At 39.2% G+C, this 26,964-nt stretch overlaps 1 protein-coding gene across 1 annotated transcript; it reads left to right on the top strand.

The window, feature by feature from the left end:
• Nucleotides 1-465: 465 nt before the first annotated feature.
• Nucleotides 466-26,821, top strand: prkdc (protein kinase, DNA-activated, catalytic subunit). Its single transcript, XM_043244161.1, has 86 exons — nt 466-738; nt 1,008-1,084; nt 1,185-1,289; nt 1,394-1,468; nt 1,642-1,750; nt 1,834-1,946; nt 2,023-2,122; nt 2,196-2,251; nt 2,355-2,385; nt 2,485-2,642; nt 2,750-2,896; nt 3,034-3,198; nt 3,481-3,649; nt 3,734-3,783; nt 3,858-3,992; nt 4,188-4,337; nt 4,512-4,618; nt 4,729-4,888; nt 4,966-5,046; nt 5,159-5,278; nt 6,128-6,287; nt 6,430-6,536; nt 6,709-6,799; nt 6,944-7,107; nt 7,192-7,344; nt 7,822-7,929; nt 8,048-8,274; nt 8,426-8,520; nt 8,608-8,707; nt 8,830-8,963; nt 9,140-9,370; nt 9,485-9,714; nt 9,893-10,101; nt 10,381-10,513; nt 10,604-10,762; nt 10,858-11,061; nt 11,225-11,413; nt 11,510-11,614; nt 11,766-11,933; nt 12,202-12,329; nt 12,424-12,631; nt 12,762-12,940; nt 13,301-13,469; nt 13,907-13,972; nt 14,049-14,112; nt 14,293-14,441; nt 14,545-14,682; nt 14,765-14,884; nt 14,965-15,108; nt 15,246-15,397; nt 15,588-15,719; nt 15,906-16,017; nt 16,133-16,260; nt 16,340-16,489; nt 16,592-16,765; nt 17,140-17,238; nt 17,381-17,591; nt 17,731-17,923; nt 18,075-18,281; nt 18,395-18,510; nt 18,585-18,716; nt 18,810-18,986; nt 19,105-19,316; nt 19,405-19,543; nt 19,842-20,030; nt 20,162-20,386; nt 20,608-20,716; nt 20,871-20,973; nt 21,132-21,294; nt 21,425-21,599; nt 21,751-21,932; nt 22,311-22,491; nt 22,670-22,827; nt 23,116-23,327; nt 23,401-23,488; nt 23,663-23,806; nt 23,944-24,151; nt 24,248-24,315; nt 24,398-24,618; nt 24,705-24,797; nt 24,876-24,956; nt 25,030-25,101; nt 25,223-25,424; nt 25,597-25,785; nt 26,023-26,162; nt 26,353-26,821. The coding sequence occupies exons 1-86, from the start codon at nt 576-578 to the stop codon at nt 26,555-26,557; spliced, it is 12,345 nt and encodes a 4,114-aa protein (XP_043100096.1). The 5' UTR covers nt 466-575; the 3' UTR covers nt 26,558-26,821.
• Nucleotides 26,822-26,964: the final 143 nt, after the last annotated feature.

The following is a 26,964-nucleotide window of genomic DNA, read 5'->3' as shown; positions in this document are numbered from 1 at the left end:
ACCTTGCCTACTTCTCCTCTGCATGCTATCCATCCTAAACTCTATGTGTTATTAGTCATTTTCAGCATTATTTAGGGCAGATAGGGTGGATAGCAAACACACTGGGATGCAGAGATAAGTTCAGGTAAGGCCTTTGCAGTGTGTTTTTCACTGTAGACACTATAAGGTTAAGAATGTTTTGGTTTTTTATGCACGGTAGATAGTATAGTGTTATAGTATATAATTATACTTTAAAAGTCACTTGCTGGTTATGTGTTGGGGCCACATTAAGTGCACTGGTTTCCCCAAGAGCAAAACAGTTCCGCACCGTGTACAGATAGACGCAGTCATTGCTCCGAGGACAAGAAGATCCTGCAGAAGCGTCGTGGCGGGAACAGAATCTCGTGGCGAGCGAACAGCGTCATCAAGCGGCGAACGTCAGTTATAGCTGAGTGACGTGCGGTTCAAGCAGGAAGTGAGCGCGCTCACATGTGTTTGTGTTGTTCTGTTTTGCCGCTTTGACACCAACTCACTTTACTTGCATAAGTTCTCAGTCGACTTTCGTTCGTCTCTGATGTAAGCAACAGAGGGAAACGATGTCCTCTGATACTTCCACTGTTGGAGGGATCCAGGGTTATCTCCTAAAGCTTCATTCATTCCTTGAAGACACAGAGAGCAGGAACGCTGCTATAGTCTGCCATGACATTATTGGAGACTTGGGGCAGGAATGCATGATAACAAAGAACGAGAATGAACTGGGTAAGGACTTTTTAAAGCAAATCCTATTGCGTTGTGTTTATGCAACCTAAAAAAATATGTATAATTATTATTCACTACTTTTATGGATAGTTAATCAAAGTAATATTACAGGGGCGGATGCAGCAGATTGACAGAGATTTAAAAAGTAATGCTATCTCGGTTCATGTATTATTTATATGCACAATGACCTGTGCTTATAAAATGAGCATTGCTGTATATAGATAATCATTGAAGCTGATCTTAAAATATCAGTATGAATATATTTTCAGTTTTACAGACGTCGTTGCTTTTTGCAAAGGAAGAGGGATTGCTTAGCTTTCTCCGAAAGTCTCTCTCTAATGAAATGGTAAGAGGTGTTTACAAGTAAATTCTAGTAACGATATATAAGTCTACTTGATATGATATACATTTATTAAAAAGTAAAAAAAAAAAATGTTTCTCCACAGCTACGGGATACGAGAGTAGACATTCTGAACTTTTTAGGGACATTTCTGGAGAGAATCTCAGTCTTTGTCCGAGGATGGGAGAAGAACTATGCAGGCGAACTTAAGGTACAGTACATTAAAACAGTAGCTGGCAGATTTCTTTTTGGTTTGACATCATGTTTTAATGTGGCTTTTAAAGGTTGATTTAAATAATTTCTCTGCATGGATAGGACATTTGTATTGTTGTCTACACAAAGGACAAGGCTGCAAAATGCAGAAACCCTGCTTTAGATCTTCTAATCAAAGTAAGTTCTGTTGACCTAACTTGCACTTCAGACTTAACCTACTTGTAGCCAACTGACTTGGCAAGTAGAAGGATTTTTCTTTTAATGTCATGATACCTCACACTTGACTTGTGCTAAAGACATATTTTAACGTTTGGAGACAAATAGTATTAACATCCCACATATCTCTGTAGATACTGTATCTCACAAAAGACTCCAGCATCACCCAGGATCTCAAAGTTGGTGATATGTTCAACAAATTTTACGGAGAGTTATCTCAGAAGAGTAAAATACCTGATACAGGCAAGTTACTTAATTTTCTGTCTTTGCAAAAATACGTTGCCGTTGTCATCAGTCATTTTTTATTAAGGATAATGTTATGACAGTGCTGGGTTACATTTATGAACTTCTTGGAGTGCTTGGTGAAGTGCATCCCAGTGAGATGGTCAACAACTCTGACAAACTCTACAGGGCCTACCTGGGTGAACTGAAAGGACAGGTAAGGACATCCTATCTGCATATGGAAAAGTGATCTTATATGTATGTGCAGAGATGCTAAAATCAATGGTTTTCAGATGACATCTACTACAAAGGAACCAAAACTTCCTGTTGTTGCTGGGTGCCTGAAAGGAATCACTGCTCTGATGGTGAACTTCACCAAATCAATGGAAGAAGGTGGGCGTGTTTTCCGTTCTGAACTGGTCTTAATGGCACTGAATGAATATGCTCACTGCTTTTCTTTTAACAGACCCAGTTATGTCAAAAGAGATATTTGATTATGCGCTAAAGGCAATCTGTCCACAGGTAGGATTGATAGATGTTGTTGTTAGTTTACCCTTTTTGTGTAGTGTGTCACATTTACTGTTCAGGACTCCTAAATACATGTATTTCTTCTTTGCATCTCTAGACTGATATAAAACGATATGCAGTCGTCTTTGGTGAGTGGAATTTGATATTCTCGTGTATTTTTATGCAATGGATCCAATGTTTAGCTTATTCATTGTTTTTATGTATTTATTCTCTTATACTCTCGACAGCTGGTCTCAAACTGTTTGCTAAGCACTCAAACCAGTTCGGCAGTTGTCTCATGGATCATTATATGTCTATCTTTGATGTTATGTCCAAACTTTGTGGACACATAAATTCAGAGCTGAAAAGGAGTAGTTACACAGCACTAGAGTCTTTCCTAAAACAGGTATTTTCAGTTAATTGATTATTCCATGTATAAATGTTTTAGTTTTTTGTATGTTTAACTTAGTTATGATGACATCTTGTCAAATTTTCTCTCTCGCTGTGGTAAAGGTAGCCGCTCTTGTGGCAGAGAACATTGAGTTGCACAAAAGCAAGCTGAAGTACTTCATGCAGAAGTTCTGTGCTATCATCAGGACCATGGATTCCACTAATAAAGAACTTTCCATTGCTATCAGAGGATATGGCCTGTTTGCTGCGGTTTGTACATTTATACAGAATAGTAGCAATTGGTTATTATCAATATCTTTCAGCAGGTCTAATTATATTACAGAATTATTGATATCATGTTTCTAGTTTTAGGAATCTCTAACTGTTCTGTGTTTGTTTGCCTTTAGCCATGTAAGGTGGTGTGCCCTCAGGATGTCGATCTGATGTACACCGAGCTAATTCAGCGGTGCAAGCAGATGTATCTGACGGAGACTGACCGGGATGATGACAATGTCTACCAGCTGCCAAGCTTCCTAGACTCCATAGCTAGTGTTCTGGTACACCTTGACCGGGTATGATGAATCTCTTTTACTCTGAGCTGTGCAATGCTTGATCTAATCAATTAAAAATGTTGATAAATTGACATTGAAAAAAATGGTTAGTGTGTAGGTCAGGTGTTTAGTCCTCTGATCTATGCTACTGCAACTAATAGGTCTGACCCCAGAAATGTAATGTCGTAGAGTCAAATGAATATATGCAGTTTTTCAGTATATGTTGTTGTTGCCTTTCTTCCCTCTGTAGTTCAACTGTTTTCACCTAACAGATTCTAATGTAATTTCTGTAACTGGATGCAGATCCCTGAAGTGTACACTCCTGTGCTAGAGCGCCTCCTTGTGGTTCAGATGGACAGCTTCCCTCAGTACAGCTCCAGAATGCAGTACGCCACCTGCCGCTCCATCATCAAAGTGTTTGTAGCCATGGCAGTCCGTGGCCCAGTCCTCTGGAGTTTCACTAGTTCTGTGGGTAAGGGTGAAATGGAGGTTAGCTTTAGCTTGTCTGATTCACGGTTAGATTTACTAGTGATCACGATCTTCATTTCTTCAACAGTTCACCAAGGCTTGATCAGAGTGTGCTCCAAGCCAATTCCCCAGTCAGACGTAAGTGTTTTTGCTGAAAGTGTTGATCTTTTGCTGTTAAGTTCATATTGTGATTATGTACATCTGCCCATTAGGAGCAGAACGTTCCTTCAGGTGCTTCTCAAACTGAAGAGGACTCCACCCTGGTGCGCTCTGGGAAATGGAAAGTTCCTTCCTCAAAGGACTACTTGGACCTCTTTAAGGGGCTTCTGGACTGTGAAAATTTTAAAGTAAGAAATAATTATTGTTTTTTTGAGTAACATTGTTCGAAAAGGTAATAGTTTCATTTGTTACTTTTTAGCAAATATGTTATTTGGTTAGAATGGGACCCTTTAATCATAAACGTTGTTTTATATGTACTCTGGTTACTTTGTTTTGAATGTTTAATCTAACGTCTTTACTGATTTAATTTGGTGTGTTTTTAGGACACAGGATTCATGGATGGGGCTTCAGCTGCCAAGAATTACAACCTAAGAGACATAAACCGACATTTATATGACGCCCTTGTGCAGTCAGTCATGAAGATTGTGGAGAAACTTGATCTTTCAGTGCAGAAAGTCAATACAGATGAGGAGGTACTGTTGCACTGCTGCACCTAGAAAGAATAGCAAACATGTGGATGGTTAAAGACACAGAGCATCAGCTAAACAAACAAAAAAAAGATTTCTTTGTAGTTTTCTGTGTAGTGTTTTTTTTCTTGAGTATTTTGGCCAGTTTAGTGAAATATTTCTACTTTGTCTTTGGCACAGAGCGGTGCAGCTTCTGGATTTATGCCCTCCTCTGACCCCACAGCAAACCTTATGCCCAACAAACCCAAAGACTTCATTGCCTTTATCAACTTGGTTGACTTTTGCAGGTGTCAAAACTATTTTTCACTGGAATAATCAGAAATCAAACAAAAACACTTTATTTGTGCTCTTATTAAATGAAACAGAATATATAAAATCATTGTTATCCTTTTTGTAGTGAGTTATTGCCTTCAAGAAATCCAGAATATTTTGCCCAGTGGATGCACCCCCTGTCTCACGAGCTTATTCTGCAATCGATACGTTTCCCTCTGGTCAGTGGCTTTTATAAGCTCCTCTACCTTTCTATGGGCATTGCCAAGAAAATCCACTATTTTCAGGTATACACATTCTAACATATTAACATCTCAATTTAATGTCTTGATAAAACCAGTCACCAACCGCTTCATATTTATAGGGCCTAAAACAAGAGTCAAGAAGTGGTGGCTCAACCACGGAGAGTGCCTGTTTTTCACTGCTCGCAAAGTTTGGAAAGGAGGTGTGAACTCGTTTTGCCACTTCAATTCTGTGTTGGATGCTTGAACATAGCTTTGTTTTTTTTGTTGTTGTTGTTTTTTTTAAAGAATTATCGTTCTGTTCTGATTCCTCAGGTTTGTGTGCGTATGAAGCAGTATAAAGATGAGCTCCTGGCTGCCTGTCTGATGTTCATCCTCTCTCTTCATCCTGACATGGTGGCTCTGGATATCAAGGCATATATCCCAGCTCTGCAGGTTAGAAAATGCAAGCCAGTTTTTCCTGATTCACGAAGAAGACATACAGGTGGAAATGCACCTTTTATTCTGCAGGTGGATAAGAATAAAATCAATAGAATCTGAAAATATGTCTATAGACATGAGAAATGTCTAAAGAAAATTTGAAGTGTCTACTTTTAAATTAATCAATTCAAATCAAAAAAATAATTTTATCTGATTATGTAGGCAAAGCAAGGTACAGTCCTTTTCTGTATTTCAAAGCTTAGCATCTACTTATAAATGAAAGAAACTGAAAACAAACATTGTCTGATTATGTAATCCATATGAAAGGGAGGTACAGTCTTTCTCGTATCTGAAAGCTTAGTGTCTACTTTTAAATTAATTCAAAACAAATACAAAAAATAATCCTGTATGGACTTACTGCTTACTGCTTTTCATGAATATTTTGCCAAACTGAAATGTAGTGTTTAACATTTGTTAAGCTTTTTTGTTTAGATATTTTGCATCTGTTGCATTTTGTATTTCTATTTAACCAAAGGAGGTTGATTTTTATTAGAAAAAACATATGTATATTACATCTGTTTCAAATCTAAAAGGCTTTTCTATGTTGGACTCAAATTGAACGAATAAAGAGTTGAATTATTTATTTTCTCTACTTTAAGGTTTAAAGGACTTTTAAGATGCAGCCTATTAGCCTATTATTTGAATAATTAAGTTACTTATTGAGTAACTAAATTACTTTACAGAAAGAGTAATTAGTAAAGTCATTTAAATACAATATTGATGATGTAAGTATTAACTGTAATTAAATACTTTTTGAAAGTAACTTAGCCAACACTGATTATGATGTTCTGTGCTTTGGTAAAGGCTGCTCTGCGGCTGGGTTTGAGTCATGCTCCTTTAGCCACAGCAGCACTGGATGCTCTGGAGGCCTGGTCTTCTCTTATTCCTGCTGCCATCATGCAGCCACACTACGGAGACATACTGCCACATTTAGATGGTTACCTGAAAACAACCACTAACTCTGGTCAGTATATAATCAAAGAAATGTTCACCGTCTACTGCTGAAAATCTACTTTTGTATATATCTAATGGTCAGTGATTATTATTCCTCTACTCGCTGTTTCAGGGTCATTTTTGAATTTATTTGTTTTTTATCATTCCATTAGAAAAAGATAATGGCAATATGGAAGTGACATTTTTCTCTACGGGAAGCGCAAAAAGTTATGGAAAAGTCATGATGAGGCTTCTGAAGAAATCAAAACACTTTTCTGTGGTAATAAAATGTATTTATTTGCCATATTTAGAATTTATCGGTTTATTTCGGAGGTGAAACTATGAAATAATATACAATTGCATAGGCGCAAGGATATTTAATAGCTTGTTTATAGCAATGGTTGTTGAGCACATTGACAGTGGTGTTCTGATGTTCCTGTGGTCTTTGTTAGGGGGATGAGTCTCCGATTGCTGCTGTGAGACGCAGGGTGGTGCGTCTGCTTGGACGCTTGGGAGGACAGCTCAATCGAAGTCTTGTGACAGGTTGTTTTATTTCTCTCTGCTTTGAAATAAATTCATCATTGGATTTCCTTGTACATTGGATTTGAACAGCCAGTACTCATTAATTTTGTTAGCTTGTTTTTGTTTTATCTTGCTTAAAACAAGTTTTCTTATATCCAACCCAAGCTGTTTCTGCGGAGGACATGATGAAGCGTTTTGTAGCATGGGACAGTGAGAAGAGGCTGAGTTTTGCCGTGCCTTTTAAAGACATGAAGCCTGTGATCTACCTGGACTCCTTCCTGCCACGAGTCACAGAGCTCGCACTGTCCTCCAGTGACAGACAAACTAAAGTAATCATAGTCCCCAGTCATCAATCATTTATTTTTTAACCCAATAAATTCAGGTTAAAATTGATAATTGTGTCTGTTGTGTAGGTGGCAGCATGTGAGCTTCTGCATAGTCTGGTCATATACATGGTAGGAAAAGGAGCCCAGATGACAGAAGATGACAAGTCTGCTCCTCCCATGTACAACCTACACAGAAAAGTTTTTCCTGTTCTTCTCCGCTTGGCCTGTGACGTCGACCAGGTCTTTTACCTTATACGTGCTCTTTAAACATGATCAAGAGTTTTTGTCCTTCATCAGACAATGTAATGCAGTGCAATCCAAGGTTGCCCATGTAGGCTGAAATATTTCCTCTGTTTTTTTTTCCTGTAATGATGACGCACCTGCTTTTCAAACGTTTTAATGAACAGTATCTAGGATGTTTCAATAATTATCTTTCAATACAAACAGCAGTTATTGATCGGGCAAAAAGTAATTAATTTCTGTTTACACATTACAAACATTTCATTTTTTAAGTTATTGGTATACATTAAGTTATTTAATTGCTAAACACCTAAAATAATTTTTAATTAAATGTGATTTGTTTTAAGAAAATGTTAGTGATTTTTGTGGCCCTCATGGATGTTTGCTGAGGCCCCTGGGTTGAAAAGCATGACAATTTTGTCTCTGTTATGATCATGTGTAAGTTTCACGAACATTCAAACTTTAATACTTCTTCAGGTGACAAGGCAGCTCTTTGAACCTCTGGTAATGCAGCTTATCCACTGGTTCACCAACAACAGAAAGTTTGAGAGCCAAGACACAGTGGTAGTGCTGGAGGCTATTTTGGTGAGAAACCCCTTAGTCGACAAACTATTTTAATTCAATTTGAGCCAAATGGCTGTAATTATACACCTAAATTTGTGTGTTAACATTTGCTTCAATTCCGTATGCTTGTGTTGCACAGGACGGCATTGTGGATCCATTAGACAGCACCCTCAGGGACTTCAGTGGGACTTGTATCCAGGAATTTGTCAAATGGTCCATTAAACAGACAACCCCGAAACAGCAGGAAAAGAGCCCAGCCAATATAAAATCTCTTTTCAAACGTATCTACAGCTTGGCCTTACACCCCAATGTCTTCAAGAGGCTTGGAGCTGCGCTTGCCTTTAACAGCATGTACAGGCAGTTTAGGTGAGTGGTAGAATCAGAAAGGCTAAAATTATTGCCTCTCAACATTTCAGCAGTGTGCTCTGGGCCATTTTGAGTAAATGTAGAAAAAAAAATGTCTGTTGTAAGCGCAAATGTTTTGCAGTGTTTATCCAAATATTGTTTTGCTTCTCAGAGAAGAGAGCGCTTTGGTGGAGCAATTTGTCTTTGAGGTGCTGGTGGTGTTTGTTGAGAGTCTAGCTCTGGCACACTTTGATGAAAAATCCTTGGGTAAGAAACTAAACACAGCTATTTTCATTATCATGACATCTTGGTCATGACTATTGTCTTGCTTTCGTGTTGTCATTATCTACACAGGAACTGTCCAGCAGTGTTCTAGCTCCCTGGATCATCTGAAGAGAATCATTAAACACAAGGCAGACTCGCTCAATAAGAATTCAAAGCGACGTGTACCTAGGTACACATACATTTGGTTTTGTTATTGTCCTTTCAAACTTCATTTCACAGTAATGTTCATAGTAAAGGTTAAAGCGTAAACATTTTGTGTCGCTAGCTGACAGACCTGTATTTTCTGTTCAGAGGTTTCCCTCCAGATCAGTCAGTGTGCTTGTCAGATGTAGTCCTGTGGCTGCTGACCCAGTGTGGAAGAGCGCAGACTGAATGCCGACACAAAAGCATGGAGCTCTTCTATGAGTTTGTGCCTCTTCTGCCAGGTATTGTCAGGAAATTAAAAATGAAGGAAATACAGTGTTTTTATTGTCAATCTGGGACTGTTCTTTAGGTAGAATATTGTTTACCAGTAAGATTATGACATTTTTATTTAATTTGTCTTTTAGCTTTATTTCTCTTTCCTGATATTTTTTTTTCCTTTTTTTTCTTGTTTTGTCAGGTAATACATCTCCTGCGGCATGGCTGGATGAACAGGTGAAGCACCGTGGTCCAGGATTTCTCATTTCGTGTTTAGAGGGAGGTGGTTTATTCTCCCAGCCTACTTTGAGAGAGGTTGAAGCCCCCTTCAGCATCAGAAGCACCTTACAATGGATGGATCTGCTGCTGGCTGCTCTGGACTGCTATAACACCTTCACAAACCTGCGCTGTATGCAACCCCAGAGGATCCTGGGTGGGTGAATCAACATCAAGAAATGTCTAAACTTAAAATCTGTATCGCTGATGATCTGTAACTGTTAATGCTAATTAAATTAATGCTAATACTGTCTGTCTCTCATTCCTCCAGGCACTGGTGAGAAATCCAGCTTTTTGCCAGCTCTCCGATTCTTCCTTACAGAGCTGTCCATGCAGGACGTTCAGGCTGCGAGGGCTTGCTTCCAAATGGGTAATGCTGGTCAGTTACACTTTAGCCCTCGTGAAAAGGAGCAGTATAACTACAACAAATGCTCTATCATCGTGCGAATTTTGGAGTTCTCCACAATGGTACTGCAGAAGTGTCCACAGGACCTCTGGAAGGTATGATTTTTGTTCATCTTACATTTTAGTTGCAACATAACTAATTGAAAATTAGAAATTAAATAAAAAAAAAAAACTATATAATTAAAGTACAATAATTAAAAAAAAAATAAGATAGAGCCTTTGCAGTGTTTCTGTACAACATCATGCCTCTTGACACTTTTCACTTTCTCTTTAGATAATGGAGCAAGATGTTTTCAACTCTTCTTTCTTCACGCTGGTGGCACTGACAGTGTGTGAGCCCTCTTCCATTGGGTTTAACATGGCAGATCTGGAGGTGATGACTCAGCTGCCAGAGGTGTGCTCTCCTTTGCTTAAAGCTTTGGCATCAACACCTTACAGGACACAGCTGGAGAGTGGCATTAGGAAAAGAATAACTATTCAGAGGTCTGTTTGTTTTTATTGTCAGTAAATTGTGTTGTGTGGTCTTGTTGTTTCATCTCTTTTGAAACATGCTTGAGAACTCGAATCTAGTTAGTTAATTCTCCAAATTGCATTTACCCCTTTTTTTCTGCTGTCTCCACATGTATGTATATAATGCTATAAATTGGGACCATAATTAAATATTATTGATTACATTTTTAAATTAACAGGTTTATTGAGTTCTATGGTTTATATGTGCACTTTTTCATATGTGTGTGTGTGTGTGTTCGTTCTTTTTTACAGCGTGGAGGAGTTGTGTGCTATTGATCTGTATGAGGAGGATAACAGAGACAATCATGCTAGCATGCATCTGCTACTCTTAGCTTGTAAACAGCTTCACCAGTCTGGGCTGCTCAACTCAGTTCTACACAGTCAGGTAAACACTGAATAAATGAATGTCACTGTAATTCTGTTCAACAATGATTACATTGACATTTAGGTTGTGATGTTTACCATTTCCCTGTAGGATGCTAGTTATGGTTGCTCTCTGGGCTCCAAACTTCTTACTAGTGTGTATAAAAGCATTGCTCCCGGAAGTGACAGAAAGTCTCTACCCTCCATGGATGTTGGCAGTAGGAAGTTGGCAGACAGGCTTGTGCAGCTGGCATTCTGTTTTGGTGATCAGGCAAGTTTCTTGGCTCTGTGGCTTTTTGTGTTTTATAAGCATCTGCTAAATGAATCAGCTCTTAAAGCCTGTCTTTATTTCCCTCAACAATTCAGAGTGAAGAGACTGTTGGCCTTTTGTTGAACACCATTACGCTCTCCGTCCCTCTCTCTGGCAGTCTAAATCCTCACTTCCTAAGCTTCTCTCACGGAGAGTACTTCTACAGCCTCTTCCAGATATCTCTTAATACTGAGTTACTCCTCAGAGTGGAGCAAACAGTCCCGCTGCTGCTAGCTTCAGCTAACAAGAACCCTAGCATGGTGAGCCATCAAACTAGAGCCTTGGTTTTGTGACATGCTTTTTCAGTTTGATTGATTAGACTGATTTAGTCTGATTTACTAAAAATAAAGTGCTATTAAGAACGACATGTCTAATTTCTACATAAGCGCTGAGATCTAATAAGTTGTTTGACTGTCTCTTTAGGTTAGCATTCTGCTAAACGGCATGTTGGACCATAGTTTCCGTGAACGTTCAGTTAGAAAGTCCCAGGGCTCGCTGCTAGCTGGACAGGTGCTCAAAGGCTGGAATTTACTCAGGCCATGGTGGGAGGGTCCTGCAGCCTCTCCAGAGAGCAAAACGTCAGTCCTTTCATTGCTTGCCAAAGTGCTCCAGGTATCACATCAATTATACTTTTATTTTCTGTGCAATCTGAAGAGCTAAAATGCATGGTGCATGCATGAGATTTGAATTATATTTTTCTCCTTACAGATCGATTCCTCGGTGTGCTGCAATACAGACCACATGGCATTCAGTGCTGTGTTCACCACCTTTACTGCCCTTCTCACAGATACATCTATGCCATTAAATCTCAAGGTAACCTTTTCAATGGTTATACATTGTACTCATTCTTGTAGTGAAAAAATAATATTGACACTAAATTTTTAAAAATGTGAATTTAATTGAATATTTTGGTTTATGGAGTATATAGTTTTTCATTTTCCTCTTTTCTTTACTCTGTTATTAGAGCCAGGCTCTGATCATGCTGCCCTTCTTCACTACATTACCCAGCATGCCCCTAGAGGAGCTCAGGAGGGCCCTGGAAACTCTGGTGGCTGCACATTTCCCTATGCAGTCAGATGAATTCCCCCGAGGATCACTTCAGTGCAACAACTACATGGACTGCATTCGCAAAGTGAGATGCTTAAATGTTTATTCTGCTTAATGACTACACTCATATAGTCCATACTCAAGTACATACACAGTCAATTCTACATACACCTTGATTTATCTTTTTTTCTGGAAATCAGTAAATTAGCAACATTGATTTGAAATTTTACAACATTTTGTTGCTTCATGTAATCATTGTTAAAATGTAGATAACTGGGGAAGCTCAAAAAATGTATCCATGTTATGTTTTGTAAAATGCTAATAATTGGGCATTCATTTTGTCAAAACACAAGTTTTTAGAGGCTCTACAGCTGTCTCAGAGTCCCGTGTTATTGAAGCTCTTGGCTAGAGTACTGTGCCGGGACAAAAAACATATCATGGAGGAGCTCTTTCAGACCTGTTTTCAAAATATTGCTCGCCAGTAAGTTCAAAAAGATTCAACTTCATGACTATATTTACAGTTGCTTAGTTTTATTTCTAATATGTACATGTTGCATATTATTTGTTTTTGTCAGGTCCCAGTTGGAAAGACAGGTTCTTCTTCTCAGCTCTGTCTACCAGTCATTTCAAGCCAAAGATGTGCCTTCAAACTCCATGCTTATGGGTCTTATAGACAGAGTCCTGCTACCAATGGCCTCTCACTGCAGCCCTCAAGCACTCTCTCAGTTCTTCATTACTAATATTACTGATATAATGACAACTCTGCAGGCACGCTTCACCAAGGTAAGTTACATTGGGTTATTAAAGTACAGTAAATATGATTATGGTAGAGCCGTTCAAATCTAAAAACAAGTTTTTGTGCTTTTATTCAGACATACTGCTATTGTGTGTTTTCCTGTCATCTGTCCTCTAGTCTGTTGAGTCAGTGTTTGAGAGTCAGATCATGATGAAGATCGGCTGTTGTAAGCTGCTGGAGATGTTGTACTCCCGTCTGCCTAAAGAGGAAGTTTATTCCAAAAACTCAGCTATCAACCAGGCCTTCTGTGGCACAAACAGTGCAGAGGGCAATGAGCTTTCCAAGAACCTCCTCAAGTACGTACTTGAAATAGCATTTTTGTCTTTTACCTTTAAGAGCAAATATTACATTTTATATGGTTAGGTGATTGTTACGTTAATTCTCTTGTGACCCTTGCATGTTGTAAGTAAAATATCTTCTTGTTTGGAAAGTTGGACAGGGCATAATTTCTTTTCTTCATGCTGACTGTAAAGGAATATTTCACCCACAATTAAAAATTATTCTGTGATGTTATGTATTTTAAACAAGTAAAAAAGTATTTTTTTTATTTGGGTGAGCTATTCATTTATGTTTAGAAGTAATACAATTAAGTCTCAGTCTCAGGAATTCTGGAAAAAACTGCTGCAAATAAACCTAATCAATACAATACGTGTCAGATCGTGTTTTGAGGCCTTCACTGAGAACATGACAGGAGAGACGGTTCTGCTGGAGCTGAGGAGACAGTATCACTGTGCTGCTTATAACTGTACCATTGCCCTGATCAGCTGCAGCTTCAATGAAACCAAATTCTACCAGGGCTTCCTCTTCACTGAGAAACCTGACAAGGTCTGTTACTGTGTCCATGAAGAACTCAACATGTGTTCTGGGAAACACTTTATTTTGATGGTCCCTTATGAGCATTCTGTTGACTAAGTACATGTTGACTAACTTTGTCTGATTATTATCTGCTAACTCTTTATTGTGATGATCTCCCAACAAGTAACTTTTCAAGAACATGTCAACTTATTCTAACCTTTACCCTATCAGTATACTAATACTCTACTAACACTATAATGGGAGCCTGAAGATATGTAGATGCAAAGTTACTTATACAAGCAGTGATCATAATATTTTCTACATTTATTCTATTTTTTACCAAATAATTATTTATGATATTTTTTAATTCCAAGTACATTCCTTGCCCATTACAAGTACATTAGACTATCTCTCTATATTTGTAATTTTAATTGTAAGTTAATTTTGGTTGTTTTTTTTTTACCCAGAATCAATTCATATTTGACAACCTCATTGATACACAAAGGGTGTACAACTTTCCTATTGAGATTGATGTAAGTAAAGCTTTTAAATATGTTATATTTGTATTTGTTTTGTGTTGCATTTCATCATGTTTACTTGCATTTACAGGTTCCTATTGAGAGGAAAAAGAAATATGTCATGATCAGGAAAGAAGTGAGTGGAGAAAATGGAGGTAAGATGTCTGAGATATCTATAAGTTGGTTAACTGCATGTCTAGAAAGATAAATGCCATCCATGAATATTTCTGGAAATGCTTTCATTGCCATGTATATTGCTGGGCAGACTACTTTTAGCATAAATTCAAAAGGCACTTTTATAGATGCTCTCTTTATCAGTCCTCATTATTTTGCAGATGCACCTGTATACCTCTCCTCACAGTCCTACATGGCAGACGGTAGTCTCAGTGAGGAGATGAGTCAGTTTGACTTTTCCACTGGAGTTCAGAGCTTTTCGTACAGCTCCCAGAATCCTTCAGGCGGGAGCAGCTCCAGCAGGACTCGGGTACATATCAGGAAAGATTTGTTTTTTGTTTTTTTTTTGTAAAGCAGATGTTACAGGTTTCAGAAGGTTATCTACAATTTTAATTAATTATCTGTATTGTTAGGAGCGCAAGGAGGTTGTTTCTCAGGATGAGACTGTGGAGCTTGAGATGGATGAGCTGAATCAGCACGAATGTATGGCCAATATGACGGCACTTCTGCGCCACATGCAGAGAAACAACATCACCCCTAAAATAGAGGAGGTCAGTCTCAGCGTGACTTAAAGTGCATGAACAGTTTTGCTACATATTGAGTCAGAACACTTCTGAATATGTTTTGTTTTAGGGAGTGACACCTAGTGATCTTCCTCCCTGGATGAAGTTCCTGCAGGGGAAGCTGGACAATCCGTCCACCCCGCTAAACATTAGACTCTTCATAGCGAAACTTGTCATCAATGCTGAAGAGGTACGGCTTCAGAGGCTTCTCTTTGCTTCTTTCTGGATTAATTGGTATGTGGTGTTTTTATTCGACGTTTTTATGTCCAGATATTTCGTCCATATGCAAAGCATTGGCTGGGCCCACTGGTTCAGCTGGTGGTTTCCAGTAGCAACGGAGGAGAAGGCATTCACTTTATGGTAGTGGATATTGTGGTGACTGTCCTCTCATGGGCAAGTGTGGCCACACCAAAGGTGTGTATGTGATGGTATTTTGCTTGTCCATTGATTCTCAGAGAACATTATTTGTAAATAAATAAATAAATAAATAAATATGCACAGTTGTATACATTTTAACATACTGTCTCTGAATTGACTTTCTTACTGTTTAGGGTAGCACAAGAGATGAGGTTTTGGCCAATCGGCTCCTTGGGTTTCTGCTTAAGAACTGCTTTGACTCCAAAAGGGCTGTTTTCCGCCACAACCTGGAGATCATCCGCACAGTTGTGGAATGCTGGAAGGACTGCCTCACAATACCTTATGAGTAAGAAAACAAATCAGTCAAAATACTTTACATTTATTTGTTTGTAGAGTAGGTGAAAATGTTTCTGGATGTAAATATTTCAACTGCTGAAATTCTAGGATTAGATGTTTGTGATTCCGTGATGACAATGCATGCATGCCAAAATGACCATACAGAGATTAATTAATGGATTTTTCCCTTTTCCTCATAGTTTGATATATGAACGGTTTGCTGGAGCGGATCCCAACAGCAAGGATAACTCTGTTGGACTACAGCTTTTAGGCATTGTAATGGCCAATAATCTTCCTCCTTATGATGCTGCATGTGGCATTGAGCATGACAGGTAAACATTTTGCTTTATGTATATGCTTTATGTATACATTTATGTATATAGAAGTGTGGTGTGTGTGTGTGTGTGTGTGTGTTTGCATTAGAATTAAATTCATCATACAAATGTAATTATTTATTTCTGTAATTAGAAATATGAAATTAAAACCAATGTTGTTCTCTCACAATTCCTGTCTTACAGATACTTTCAGTCACTGGCCAACAACTTGTCTTTCACCAGATATAAAGAGGTTTATGCAGCAGCTGCTGAGATCATTGGTTTAATCCTAAAATACATGACTGAGAGAGATAGTGTAAGTGTGTTTGTTTCTGCCAGATTGTATCACATTTTTCATCGCAATATGCATATTTTTGTAAATGTGGTTTTTGTAAAGGTCGAACCATTAAAATAGTTTTTCTTCTTTGTAGCAAAATGAAGGGCCCTTATTTAATATTGCTATCACTAAGCTCATGGATTTGAGAAAAAAGGAGGTGGATGACAAATTTATTGTTTGCCTGAGCAAAGTGTCCAAACACTTCCCACCCTTAATGGATCGGTGAGATTAAAATCTTCATCTTATGTAATAAAGGCTTAATGCTATTCCTGCTCATGCTGTTTGTCTTTATATTCCACAGATTTGTAAATCCAGTTTTTTACTTGCTGCCAAAGCTGCATGGCATTTTGAAGACACACTGTCTTGAATGTGTGCTAAGTCGTGCTGATGTCATCCCTGAAATTTACCTGCACCTGAAGACCAAAGGCCTCTCTCAGATCATGAGCCACAAGTCTGTTAATACTGCTGAATATTGTGTTATTTCAGGTTTTATGCCTGTCGTTGTAAAATATAACAGATAATCCCTCTTCACATCACATGCTGTGTCTTTCAGAGATGAAGGCAGGCAGCGGGTTTGTCTGGATATTGTACATAAGATTCTGGCATGTCTGAAACCCCAAGAGCTGAAGGAGATTTTGGGAGCCATCACAGCGTTTGTGTCTCACCCTTCACCTGTCTGCCGAGAGAGAATGTATGACATCCTGATGTGGATCCAGGACAACTACAGGTAACTGAATCCTCTTATCCGGTCCTGTTTTACTCCTTTTCATCATTCATCACACAAATGAATTTTCTGTCTGTCTAACTCTAATGTGTTTCCACTGATTTTGTGCTGTTCTCTCAGTCTTCCATGATTGAGTTTTTTTTTTTCCACATAGTTTTTGTGATGTGACAGCCAGGCTGAATTGTTAGCAGTTATTACTCCAGTCTCATGACACTTCAGAAATCATTCTGACATGCTGATTAACAAACATTTGTTTTTATTATCATTGTTGAAAACATCTGTGCCATGATAATTTAATTTTGTAACCACGCAAAACATCATGAGTGACCCCAAACAACAAGCAGTACTGTGTATATATAATCAGGATGTGCTTGCAGTGACTCTGAGAGCATGGAAGACAGCACCTCTGTTGAAGTGCTCAGTGCAGCTAGAGAAACTCTCCTCCAGGGGCTGACAGATGAAAACTACGGCTTACAGTAAGCAGACTAGTTACCAGCTTTGATCATTACAAATTCACTTAGATTTTTTTTCAGAATTTTAAATAAAAGCATTAGGATTTTTGAATTTGACACTTCTCACAAATCGACCTCAAAACATACCTATGTGATTTCTCTTTAGGCTTTATGTGCGTAATTTCTGGAGTCATGAGAGCCGTTTACCTCCAGACACACTGGAGCGCATGCTTGTGGTGCTGAAGTCTCTGTATTCGTCCCGCATTGAAGAACAGTTCCTCAGTCTGGCCACTGACCTGCTTCTCGAGATGACCAGTCGCAGCCCTGATTACACACGCAACATGTTTGAGTTCCCACTCTCTGAGTGCAAGTTTCAGGTAGGAACTATTTGTTACAGCATTGAAAAAAATCCTGCTGTTTATTTCCCCCGGTTCTTTAGATCATTCCTTGTATTTGATTAATTAAATTTTTTAAGACCATAATTACAATGCTTTTTGGTCTACTCATGTATTCCAGGACTATGCCATTGACTCTAACTGGCGTTTGCGGAGCACGGTCCTCACACCAATGTTTATGGAGACCCAGGCCTCCCAGGGTTCTGGCTCCCAGAGTTCAGAGGCCACAGGAAGCCAGGCAGCCACATCGAGAGGTCAGATAAGGGCCACACAGACGTCCCTGGAGTTTTCTCAGACTCTGGCTCCTGGTGCAGGTAACTCATGAAATATAAAATTAACCTCAGTTCTTTCGCTTTTTTAATATTGTTCAGTTTATTTTGTAGCAGTAGCCTCAGATTTGTGGGGAAATGTGAGGATAAATTTAAGGTTGACTAATGAATAATAATAAACATCTGTTTTTTTCAGGACGCCGTTCAGCATATAACTGGTTAACCGGGAGTAACGTAGACACACTGGCTGATTATTCCCTTTCATCTGATACGTTATCATCACTCTTGGTATTTGAGAAAAAGAGATCAGAACGGCCCCAAGCTGCGTGGAGAGCCGTGGGTGCAGGGTTTGGCTCTAAACGCCTGACCGCTGGCAGCGACGAAACAGATAGTCGAAGTGCAGGTGAGACGCCTAAGAAATATATTTGATTTAAAAATGGACTCCTGACGCTTTTCCAGTAAAGGTTAGCGTCAAGCACTTCCACGGTGAAACTCTGTTGGTTGGTTTTAACACAGCTGAGCGGGAGCGGCGTGCCGACATTCTGAGGCTCAGGAAGAGATTTCTAAAGGATAAAGAGAAGGAGAGCATCAGATTTGCCAAGAGAGAGATTCAGTCCCAAAGAAACGAAAGGGTAGGCCTTCTTTCATAGATAGGCATTTGCATAATCATTTATGTTTTCATAACAGTCTTGTTTGTGTTCTGCAGGAAAGACGAGCAGATTTGAAGATCCGTCAGGATGCTCAGGTCACGCTGTACCGCAGCTATAGAGTTGGAGATCTTCCTGACATTCAGATTCAGTACAGCAGCCTCATCGCCCCGCTACAGGCTCTGGCACAGGTTTGCTGTGATTCAGGATTATTACAACATGTTTGAATGAATTTCCTAAATATGAACAAATTTATCCATTCTTGTTTAAAATTTGTGTTACAGAGGGATGCCACATTGGCGAAACAGCTGTTCAGCTCACTGTTTGCTGGAGTGCTGGTTGAAATGGAGGGATCCAAGTCTACATCCATAGCTACCATTCTTAAGGATTTAGTGCAGACCCTGAACAGCTTCCTCAACATGAGCACTGTCTACTTCCCTCCATTCATTTCTTGTGTGCAGGTGTGTACACACAGTGCAGTGATATGTGTGTTTATTAGCTAATGAGGCAAAAGACAGCAAGGAAAGGGTTAAACAGAGTTATGCATTACTGATTGCAAGTACATTTTATGTATTACAGGACATGAGTTACCATCACAAGGCCCTTCTTGGTGTTGAGCCGGCTCTTGTCAGTGCCAGCTGTCTTGCCAGTCTGCAGCAGCCCATGGGCATCCTATTACTGGAGGAAAGTTTGCTTCACGGCACTGGAACGTCAGAGGAACCTCCTTCAAAACGAGCACGGGGCAAACGAGAGCTGCCACCTGACACAGAAAGATGGATCCACCTTGCCAAGTAAGATCGCTCTCTCTCTCAGAAATGTCTAAAGTGCTCAGTGTTTAGCATGCCACAACCTTCTTTACTGATTTATGTTCCTGTGTAGACTTTACAGGTCTTTGGGAGATTATGATGTGGTCAGAGGAATCTTTAGTGGCAAGATTGGCACAAAGTCCGTCACATTCACAGCCTTGCAAGCAGAGGCGAAGAGTGATTATGCTGAAGCTGTAAAGCTCTACAATGAGGTACTGATGTGTGCTTTCTTGGTCACTAACACCTTATTGGAACAGAAAGGAGTACCTTGTTTTCCTCTGAAATGATTGTGTGTAGCAGTACTAGCTACAAGCTGTTAGTATCTTCCTTTCTTTTTTATGAGAGGTGACAACCAGTGCAATACTGGAATTCAGGGGTATTTGTTTTTTTACTTCTGTATGTCAGAACATGTATATGATATATGCAAAAATATATATAAATAAATATATACACTGTATGTATATGTATATATGTGTATTGAACTAAATGTAATGTGCTGTTTTGATTCAGGCACTGAACAAAGAAGAATGGAGTGATGGAGAGCCCACAAACACAGAGAAAGACTTCTGGGAAATTGCTGCACTGGAGGCCTATAATCACCTGACAGAGTGGAAATCTCTGCAGTATTGTTCCACGGTCAACATTGACGACAGCTCATCTGTGAAGCTGGAAAATATGTGGACAGAGCCATTTTATGTGGTACTATAAAGAACGTTGAGCTGTTTCAGTTTTTGCTATTTTCTGATGATTCATCAGATCATCTGGAATCACACTCATGATGAAATCCTATTTTATCCTACAGTAATCGCTTATGTTTTTGTCTCTAAAAGGAAACATACCTGCAGTACATGATGCGTAGTATGTTAAAGCAGTTGCAGCTTGGGGAGAGATCTCAGGATCTGCTCAGCTTTGTTGATGCTGCTATGAAGAAAGAAGAGCACAAGATCATAATGGAGACCCATTACAGTCAGGAACTGAGTCTACTTTACATCCTGCAAGAGGACTATGATAGAGCCAAATACTATGCCAACAACTGCATGCAAGTCTTCATGCAGGTCAGTTTTGATAAAAACCAACAAATCAATTGGTTGTTTCACAATAAGTATATTTAAATGGGGTGTTACATAGGATTTCAGACAGACACAAACCCAGATTTCTACAGTATTTGTGTCTATTTTCATAGTTTGTGACCTCGAGGAGTGGAGGATGTCTCCATTCCTTTGACAAATAGGAATGCAAATACATAATTTTTCCCCACATATCTTGGTTTATGTAGAACTATTCAAGCATCGACCCACTGCTGAACCGCAGTCGTCTGACAGTGCTACAGTCTGTTCAAGCTCTGACTGAGATCCAAGACTTCCTGAATTATATCTCTGGAGAGGGTGAGTAATTCTGATATTACACAAAAACAGTAAAATACTAGCTCTAAGTATACCTACGCATACTAAGTATATGTAGTTAGTTAATATTGCTTTGCTTGGTACTTATTTGTGTGGTAACAGGATCATCTTAATGTTTAACTGTATCTGTTCTTAGTCTCTGTGAATTCTCTAAAGTTCATGATCAGACGGTGGACCAGCCGCTATCCGGATGCTAAACTGGACCCTATGAATGTTTGGGATGACATCATTACATCTCGGTGAGTCTGGTAATTTAACACCTTGCTGGGAATATTTCTTATTGCTGTTATAGTGAAGATATGGTTCAACTTGAAAGGTCTGTAATGCTATAAAGCTTGACTAAACCTTGCTTTCATCTTTCTTTCTTTTTTTTCTTTTTTTTTTTTTTTTTTTTTAGTTGTTTCTTCTTGGATAAGATTCTGGAGAGGCTGACTTCCACCCCTGAAAACAGCATGGAGGTGGATGGTGCAGAGCAGGCAAGTGGAGAGGAACTCGGGGCGCTGGTGAAGAACTGCAAGTTCAACATGAAACTACAAATGGCAGACAGTGCATGGAAACAGGTGCTCAGGGTTTACAAATATCAGTGTTGGTGCTTAGTCACTATCACCTAAGATCATATTTTCAGAAAAAGAAGCATGATCAAGCTGAATGTAAGTTAAATTAAAATTAAATGTTAAAATTGTTTGACAGAATAATTTTCCAGTGGCATCCAAGCTGTTGAAGGAACTTCATCGTGATGCAAAGACGGATGATGGCTGGTTGGTCCGCTGGGTCCACAGCTTCAGCCGTTTCACTCATAGAAGAAGCGCTAGCCTTGGATCTGCTGAAAAGATTAATGTTTTGCTCAAGGCTGTTCCACTTCTGAGTATGAATGATCCTGGTCATTTCACATCTTTCAACCCCTGAACCAAGCTTACTTATCAATCTTTGAATTTTTGCTGAAAACAAGTTTAGGTTACAAGTGTAATACCAGTGTATTGAGTGATTTTCATGGTAGACGCATTACTTTGTTACAGTTGACGCTGGGAGACAGAGTGAATGCTCGTCTCGAATGCTTTGTGATCAGAAGATCCTTCTGGGCACCACCTATGACCTCATGGCCAGAGCTGCAGATCGCAGTCCCTCAGCTGTGGAGACTCTTGGGGAAGATAAAGTACAGAAGATTCTCCAACTGTCAGGGGCCTCATCCATCACGCAGGTAATGAGTTATTTAGATGTAGCTTTTTGTTTATTGAAACTGCAGATTAGGTAATCGCAGTTATAGAATTGGTGATGTTTCAAATAAGCTGATAGAGAGATGTTTAGCTTTGAACTTAAGCTGCATATTTTATGTTTTTAATGTCCTCTATATGAAAATAGCCAGAAAAAAAGAAAGAAGTCAAAATAACAGTATTATTATTATTATTCTTATACAATTTATTATATTTGGTTAAATACATATTTGCATCTTGTTTGCAACTGGGCAAAAATCCATGCAATCTCTGAAATCAAGGCTAGATTCTTACAGCTTGTACACAAATTAATAATTGTAGTATATACAGATTTATTAAAAAGCTGTTTTAATTTTTCTGCTCAGGTGGTGGAGGGTCTGCAGATGCAGGCTCTGGAGATGTTGCGAAGTGCTGCACGTAAGGCAGAAGAGGAAGAGCAGTCCTTCAGCCAGCAGCATGTGAACACACATGGTATTGCAGAGGCCTACATGACGTTGGTCAACTTCTGTGACCAAAGACTAAGAGAGAGCGAACAGAAAGAAGAAGGTTGGGCAACAGTGCACTCAACTGTTCTCATAATACTAACAGAAAGTTAAACAAATGTATGAGTGTCAACCCTATTAGTGTCTCACATGATTTATGAATATTTGCTTCATGGCACTGGAACATCCATACTGCATTTTTATTCATAGGACTGTCTCACAGTTTTGATGTTTGATTTTAGCAATCAGTTCTAAACTGCAGTCCTTGCCTGGACATGTAGTGAAGATGATGCTGAAGGCATTGAAGCTGAATTTTGATGAGGCCAGGCTTAAATTTCCACGTCTACTGCAGCTTGTAGAACTCTACCCCGCAGAAACCTTGGACCTGATGGTCAGAGAGGTGAGAGAATATCATTTGTGTCGATTTTAGGGCTCATGTACAGTACAGTCTGCCAATCAATATAAAAAATAAAGCCTGTTGCAAAGCAGAAATCAGTGTCTGAAAATGCTGAAGCTGCTTAAATCAATTTTTAGAGATTAGATTTTTTTAAAAGCTAAATCACCATTAACAACTATATTTTTTTTAATTCTTAGATTTAGGAAACTAAAATAATTTGCATGATAATGTGTTTATCCTCTTCTTCATGAAGTGAGCATTTTACTTTCTTTCTTTTTTTTGCCCTGATAGATTGTTAGTGTGCCTTGCTGGATGTTAATTGGCTGGATCAGTCAAATGATGGCTCTGCTTGACAAGCCACAGGCAACAGCAGTTCAGCATGTTATACAGGAGATAGCAGAGTGCTATCCACAAGCCCTCATCTATCCATACATGATCAGCAGTGAAAACTACACCTTTGAGGAGTCTGCAAGTGGTCAGAGGAGCCGGGAGTTTGTTGAAAAGTATGTAAAAGTCTGTGAAGCTTTAAGTGGCTTCAGTCTTCCTGATATTGAAAATGTGTTATTTGTGTTCCAGGCTGAAGTCATTACTGGATAAAGGTGGTGTTGTCCAAGAGTTTGTAGATGCCCTTCAGCAACTTACTAACCCTGAAATGCTTTTCAAGGTACAAATACCCTGAAAGATCCATTGGTTAAGCCAGTATTGAGATGTCAGACCCATTCAAGCTGTTTCAGTTGGTGCTGCTACTGGCACAGTAATTATATGCTATGTTTAACTTAACTGATACATTTTTATGGCACTGTTTGGTAGTCTTGATTTTTAAGTAATGGTTTGGCAGGATTGGTTGGACGAGGTGAAAAATCAACTGGACAAACCAGACATGGACAAAAAGAAAATGAAGCAGCTTTATGATGAAATGGCTGAAATGCTTGGTGATTCAAAGTCTCCAGGATTTGGATCTTTCCGAAGAAAATTTATTCAGGTTCACAACTTACAATACCTATACTTAGGGGTGCATGATTTATCTAGACAACCATAATGGGATTAGTCAGGCCTCTGCTGGTTTCTTGTATTTCTTACATATAGACAAGAAGTTTACATTTTATGTCCTTGTTGCAGAAATACTATAAAGAAGTAGAGAAGCTGATTGGTGCTGGTGGGTCCAAGTTGTATGAAAAGCGAAAACATAAGGAGTTCCTTCAACAGTTGGACCACCTGGCTATGTCAATGAGAGGTTTTCAAAAGGAACCGGGGAACATGAAGGAATATTCACCCTGGCTCAGCAGCTTCAAAACAGAAACACTCAAAACCGAACTGGAGGTACCAGGTTAGTTCGAAACTTTTTTTTGTAAGTAATGTCACTTTGTTAAAGTTCTAAATTTAGCTCAAGTGTTTCTTTTTCTCTGGCTCTGGTTTTCTACAGGTCAATATGATGGCCAGTCGAAGCCTTTACCAGAGTATCATGCAAAAATCACAGGTTTTGATGAAAGGGTATGAGACTTATTGCTCTTATTATTAATGTAATTTTGAGATGATTCTTTCAGTGTGTAACAGTTCATCTCCCCAAACTTAGGTAAAGGTTATGACATCTATTCGTCGACCAAAGCGCATCATCATAAGAGGAAATGACGAGCGGGATTATCCGTTCCTAGTGAAGGGTGGCGAGGACCTGCGACAGGACCAGCGCATCGAGCAGCTCTTTGGTGTGATGAACATGATTCTCAGTCAGGACGCTGCCTGTTCTCAGCGGAGCCTGGCACTCCGCACTTACCAGGTCATTCCCATTACCAGCAGGTACTAAAATGGGCTTCTCATGACTTGTTTGCTGGCCTGTCTTTAATTGGTCCTATGGGGTCTTTAATGTATGCTGACATTGACAGGATCGGCCTGATTGAGTGGATGGAGAACACCTGCACCCTGAAAGACTTCCTCTCCAGCAGAAGAACTGAACAGGAGCAGAGGACAATCACGAAGTGAATATTAATAGCATTATCATGCTTTCATACCCTGCGCTAAGTGAATTAAGCCTTACTTGGTTTAATGTATTTTAGGCTCAGTGGGTCCTATGATGACTGGATAAGTAAAGTTGCTGGGAAGGTGGACGGCATTAGACGATATGCTGAACTGTACAAGTAAGTTTACAAGTAAGACCTTGTATAAATCATATTATTACTTTGTAATGTATTTACATTTGATTTGCTGCAGGAAAGCAAAACGTGTGGACACTGTGAACAACTTTAGAAGAATTGAGCAGATGGTGCCTGATGACTTGTTAAAGTATGCCAGCATATACATTGCATTATTTCATTTCAATTTTAGTGATGATGATATAGGAGTTTATTGATGCATGTCTTAATTCTAAAAATAAATAACTGATGGCATGAATGCTTGTTTTCAGGCGTGCTTTTGTGAGAATGAGTACCACACCTGAAGCCTTCCTGTCGCTGAGGTCCCATTTCAGCTGCTCTCATGCTGTTCTCTGCATCAGCCACTGGATTCTGGGCATTGGTGATCGGCATCTCTCTAACTTCATGATTAACACAGAGACTGGCGGTATGATCGGCATTGACTTTGGTCATGCTTTTGGATCAGCCACTCAGGTGGGCTTTTTGTTTATTATTGATTAGTTTGACAGTTTAGTGATCCCTTAAGGAGACAAGTACTGGTACGAAGAACTACTGTACCAATTTAAAGATACAAGATTGATGAACAGCTTGAAATTATGGTTTGATTGAAAGTTGAGAACAATAACGTGTTACTTTTTGCATGTAGTTCCTCCCAGTGCCTGAAATGATGCCATTTAGGCTGACACGGCAGTTTCTAAACTTGATGAGACCCATGGCTGAGTCTGGTCTCATCCAGAGTGTGATGGTTCATTCGCTGCGAGCCTTCAGACATGACCCAGACCTGCTGCTCAACACCATGGACATTTTTGTGAAGGAGCCTTCACTTGACTGGAAGGTAGAAGAACTAAAAGCATATTTGAAGCATGTAAACAGAAATTAATAGCTCCCTTTCCTCTTTGTAACATAACAGCATTCAACGTAATTTGCCCTCATTGTAGATCTGTTTTACATTTTCCACATTTTTTAACTTCACCCTTGGAGAGTCGAGGTCTATAAAAAAACACTGAGTCATTATCAGAGAGACAGGCTAACTTCATTGCGAAAAACAACAACTTTGATCATCATGTTACAGAACTTTGAGCTGAAGCAGCTGAAGAAAGGGGGTACCTGGACAGAGAGTGTGGACACCAAAGAAATAAACTGGTTCCCTCTACAGAAGGTCAACTTTGCTCGCAGGAAGTTAGAGGGAGCCAATCCCTCGGTCATAACAAGGTAGATCCAAGCATAACTTTAGGCAGATAAACATGACCATTTCAACATTTACATTGGCAGCATATCATGACAGTATTCTCTTGCATTAATTTTCTTCCCAATTCTTGTTAAATTATTTATGGACAAAATAATTAAAACTAGAATTTTCCATAAAGACCTTTCTAACAATGTGGACTTGTTCATGTTCTAGTGAGGAGCTGTGTCTTGGATTTGAGAAGAGCTCAGAGTATAAGGGATTGTTGGCTGTTGCTCAAGGGGAAAAAGAACACAACGTACGAGCTCGACACAATGAGAAGGACCTGAGTGTTGAAGACCAGGTAGACTGTCTGCTCGATCAGGCAACTGACCCCAACATACTGGGCAGGGTGTGGATAGGCTGGGAACCATGGATGTGAACCAAATAGTGGGTAACATACAGAATTGAAATGACATGGTTTTTGTATCATTCTAAATATTGTAAACCCCTTTTTCATAGTGTGAAGACAAGGATTTCACAACAACTACTGTCATGTGCTTTTATAGTAATGTTTAACTGTACTGCAGAATTTAACGAAATTACAGGCCTCATGTTGATGAAGGAAACACTGTTGAACAGTTCTTATATTCCGTTGCACTGCTCTGAAGGAAACCAGTCATCAAATAAAGCATCTATACATGTCCACATTGTCAAAGCAAAGTGATCTGATATGAAAGGGTGAGACCTCATCCTCTCAATTGACACATCAGCCGTTATTAACAACTTGGTGCTGTGAGCCAGTGAGACAACCACCTTGTTCGATAAAGGATAATAATATTTCCTAAT

This window comes from Puntigrus tetrazona, chromosome 7, assembly GCF_018831695.1.
Source record: "Puntigrus tetrazona isolate hp1 chromosome 7, ASM1883169v1, whole genome shotgun sequence".
NCBI lineage: Eukaryota > Metazoa > Chordata > Actinopteri > Cypriniformes > Cyprinidae > Puntigrus > Puntigrus tetrazona.
The sequence above is the reverse complement of the archived record's forward strand: the minus strand, read 5'-3'. Positions and strand labels throughout refer to the sequence as shown.

Bases quoted from the DNA above. Each gene is read 5' to 3' on its own strand.
- prkdc (XM_043244161.1), top strand. From the start codon at position 576: ATGTCCTCTGATACTTCCACTGTTGGAGGGATCCAGGGTTATCTCCTA. The intron at 8,275-8,425 runs GTGAGTGGTAGA...TTTGCTTCTCAG, and splicing joins AGCATGTACAGGCAGTTTAG to AGAAGAGAGCGCTTTGGTGG. The intron at 13,973-14,048 runs GTAAGTAAAGCT...TTGCATTTACAG, and splicing joins ACTTTCCTATTGAGATTGAT to GTTCCTATTGAGAGGAAAAA.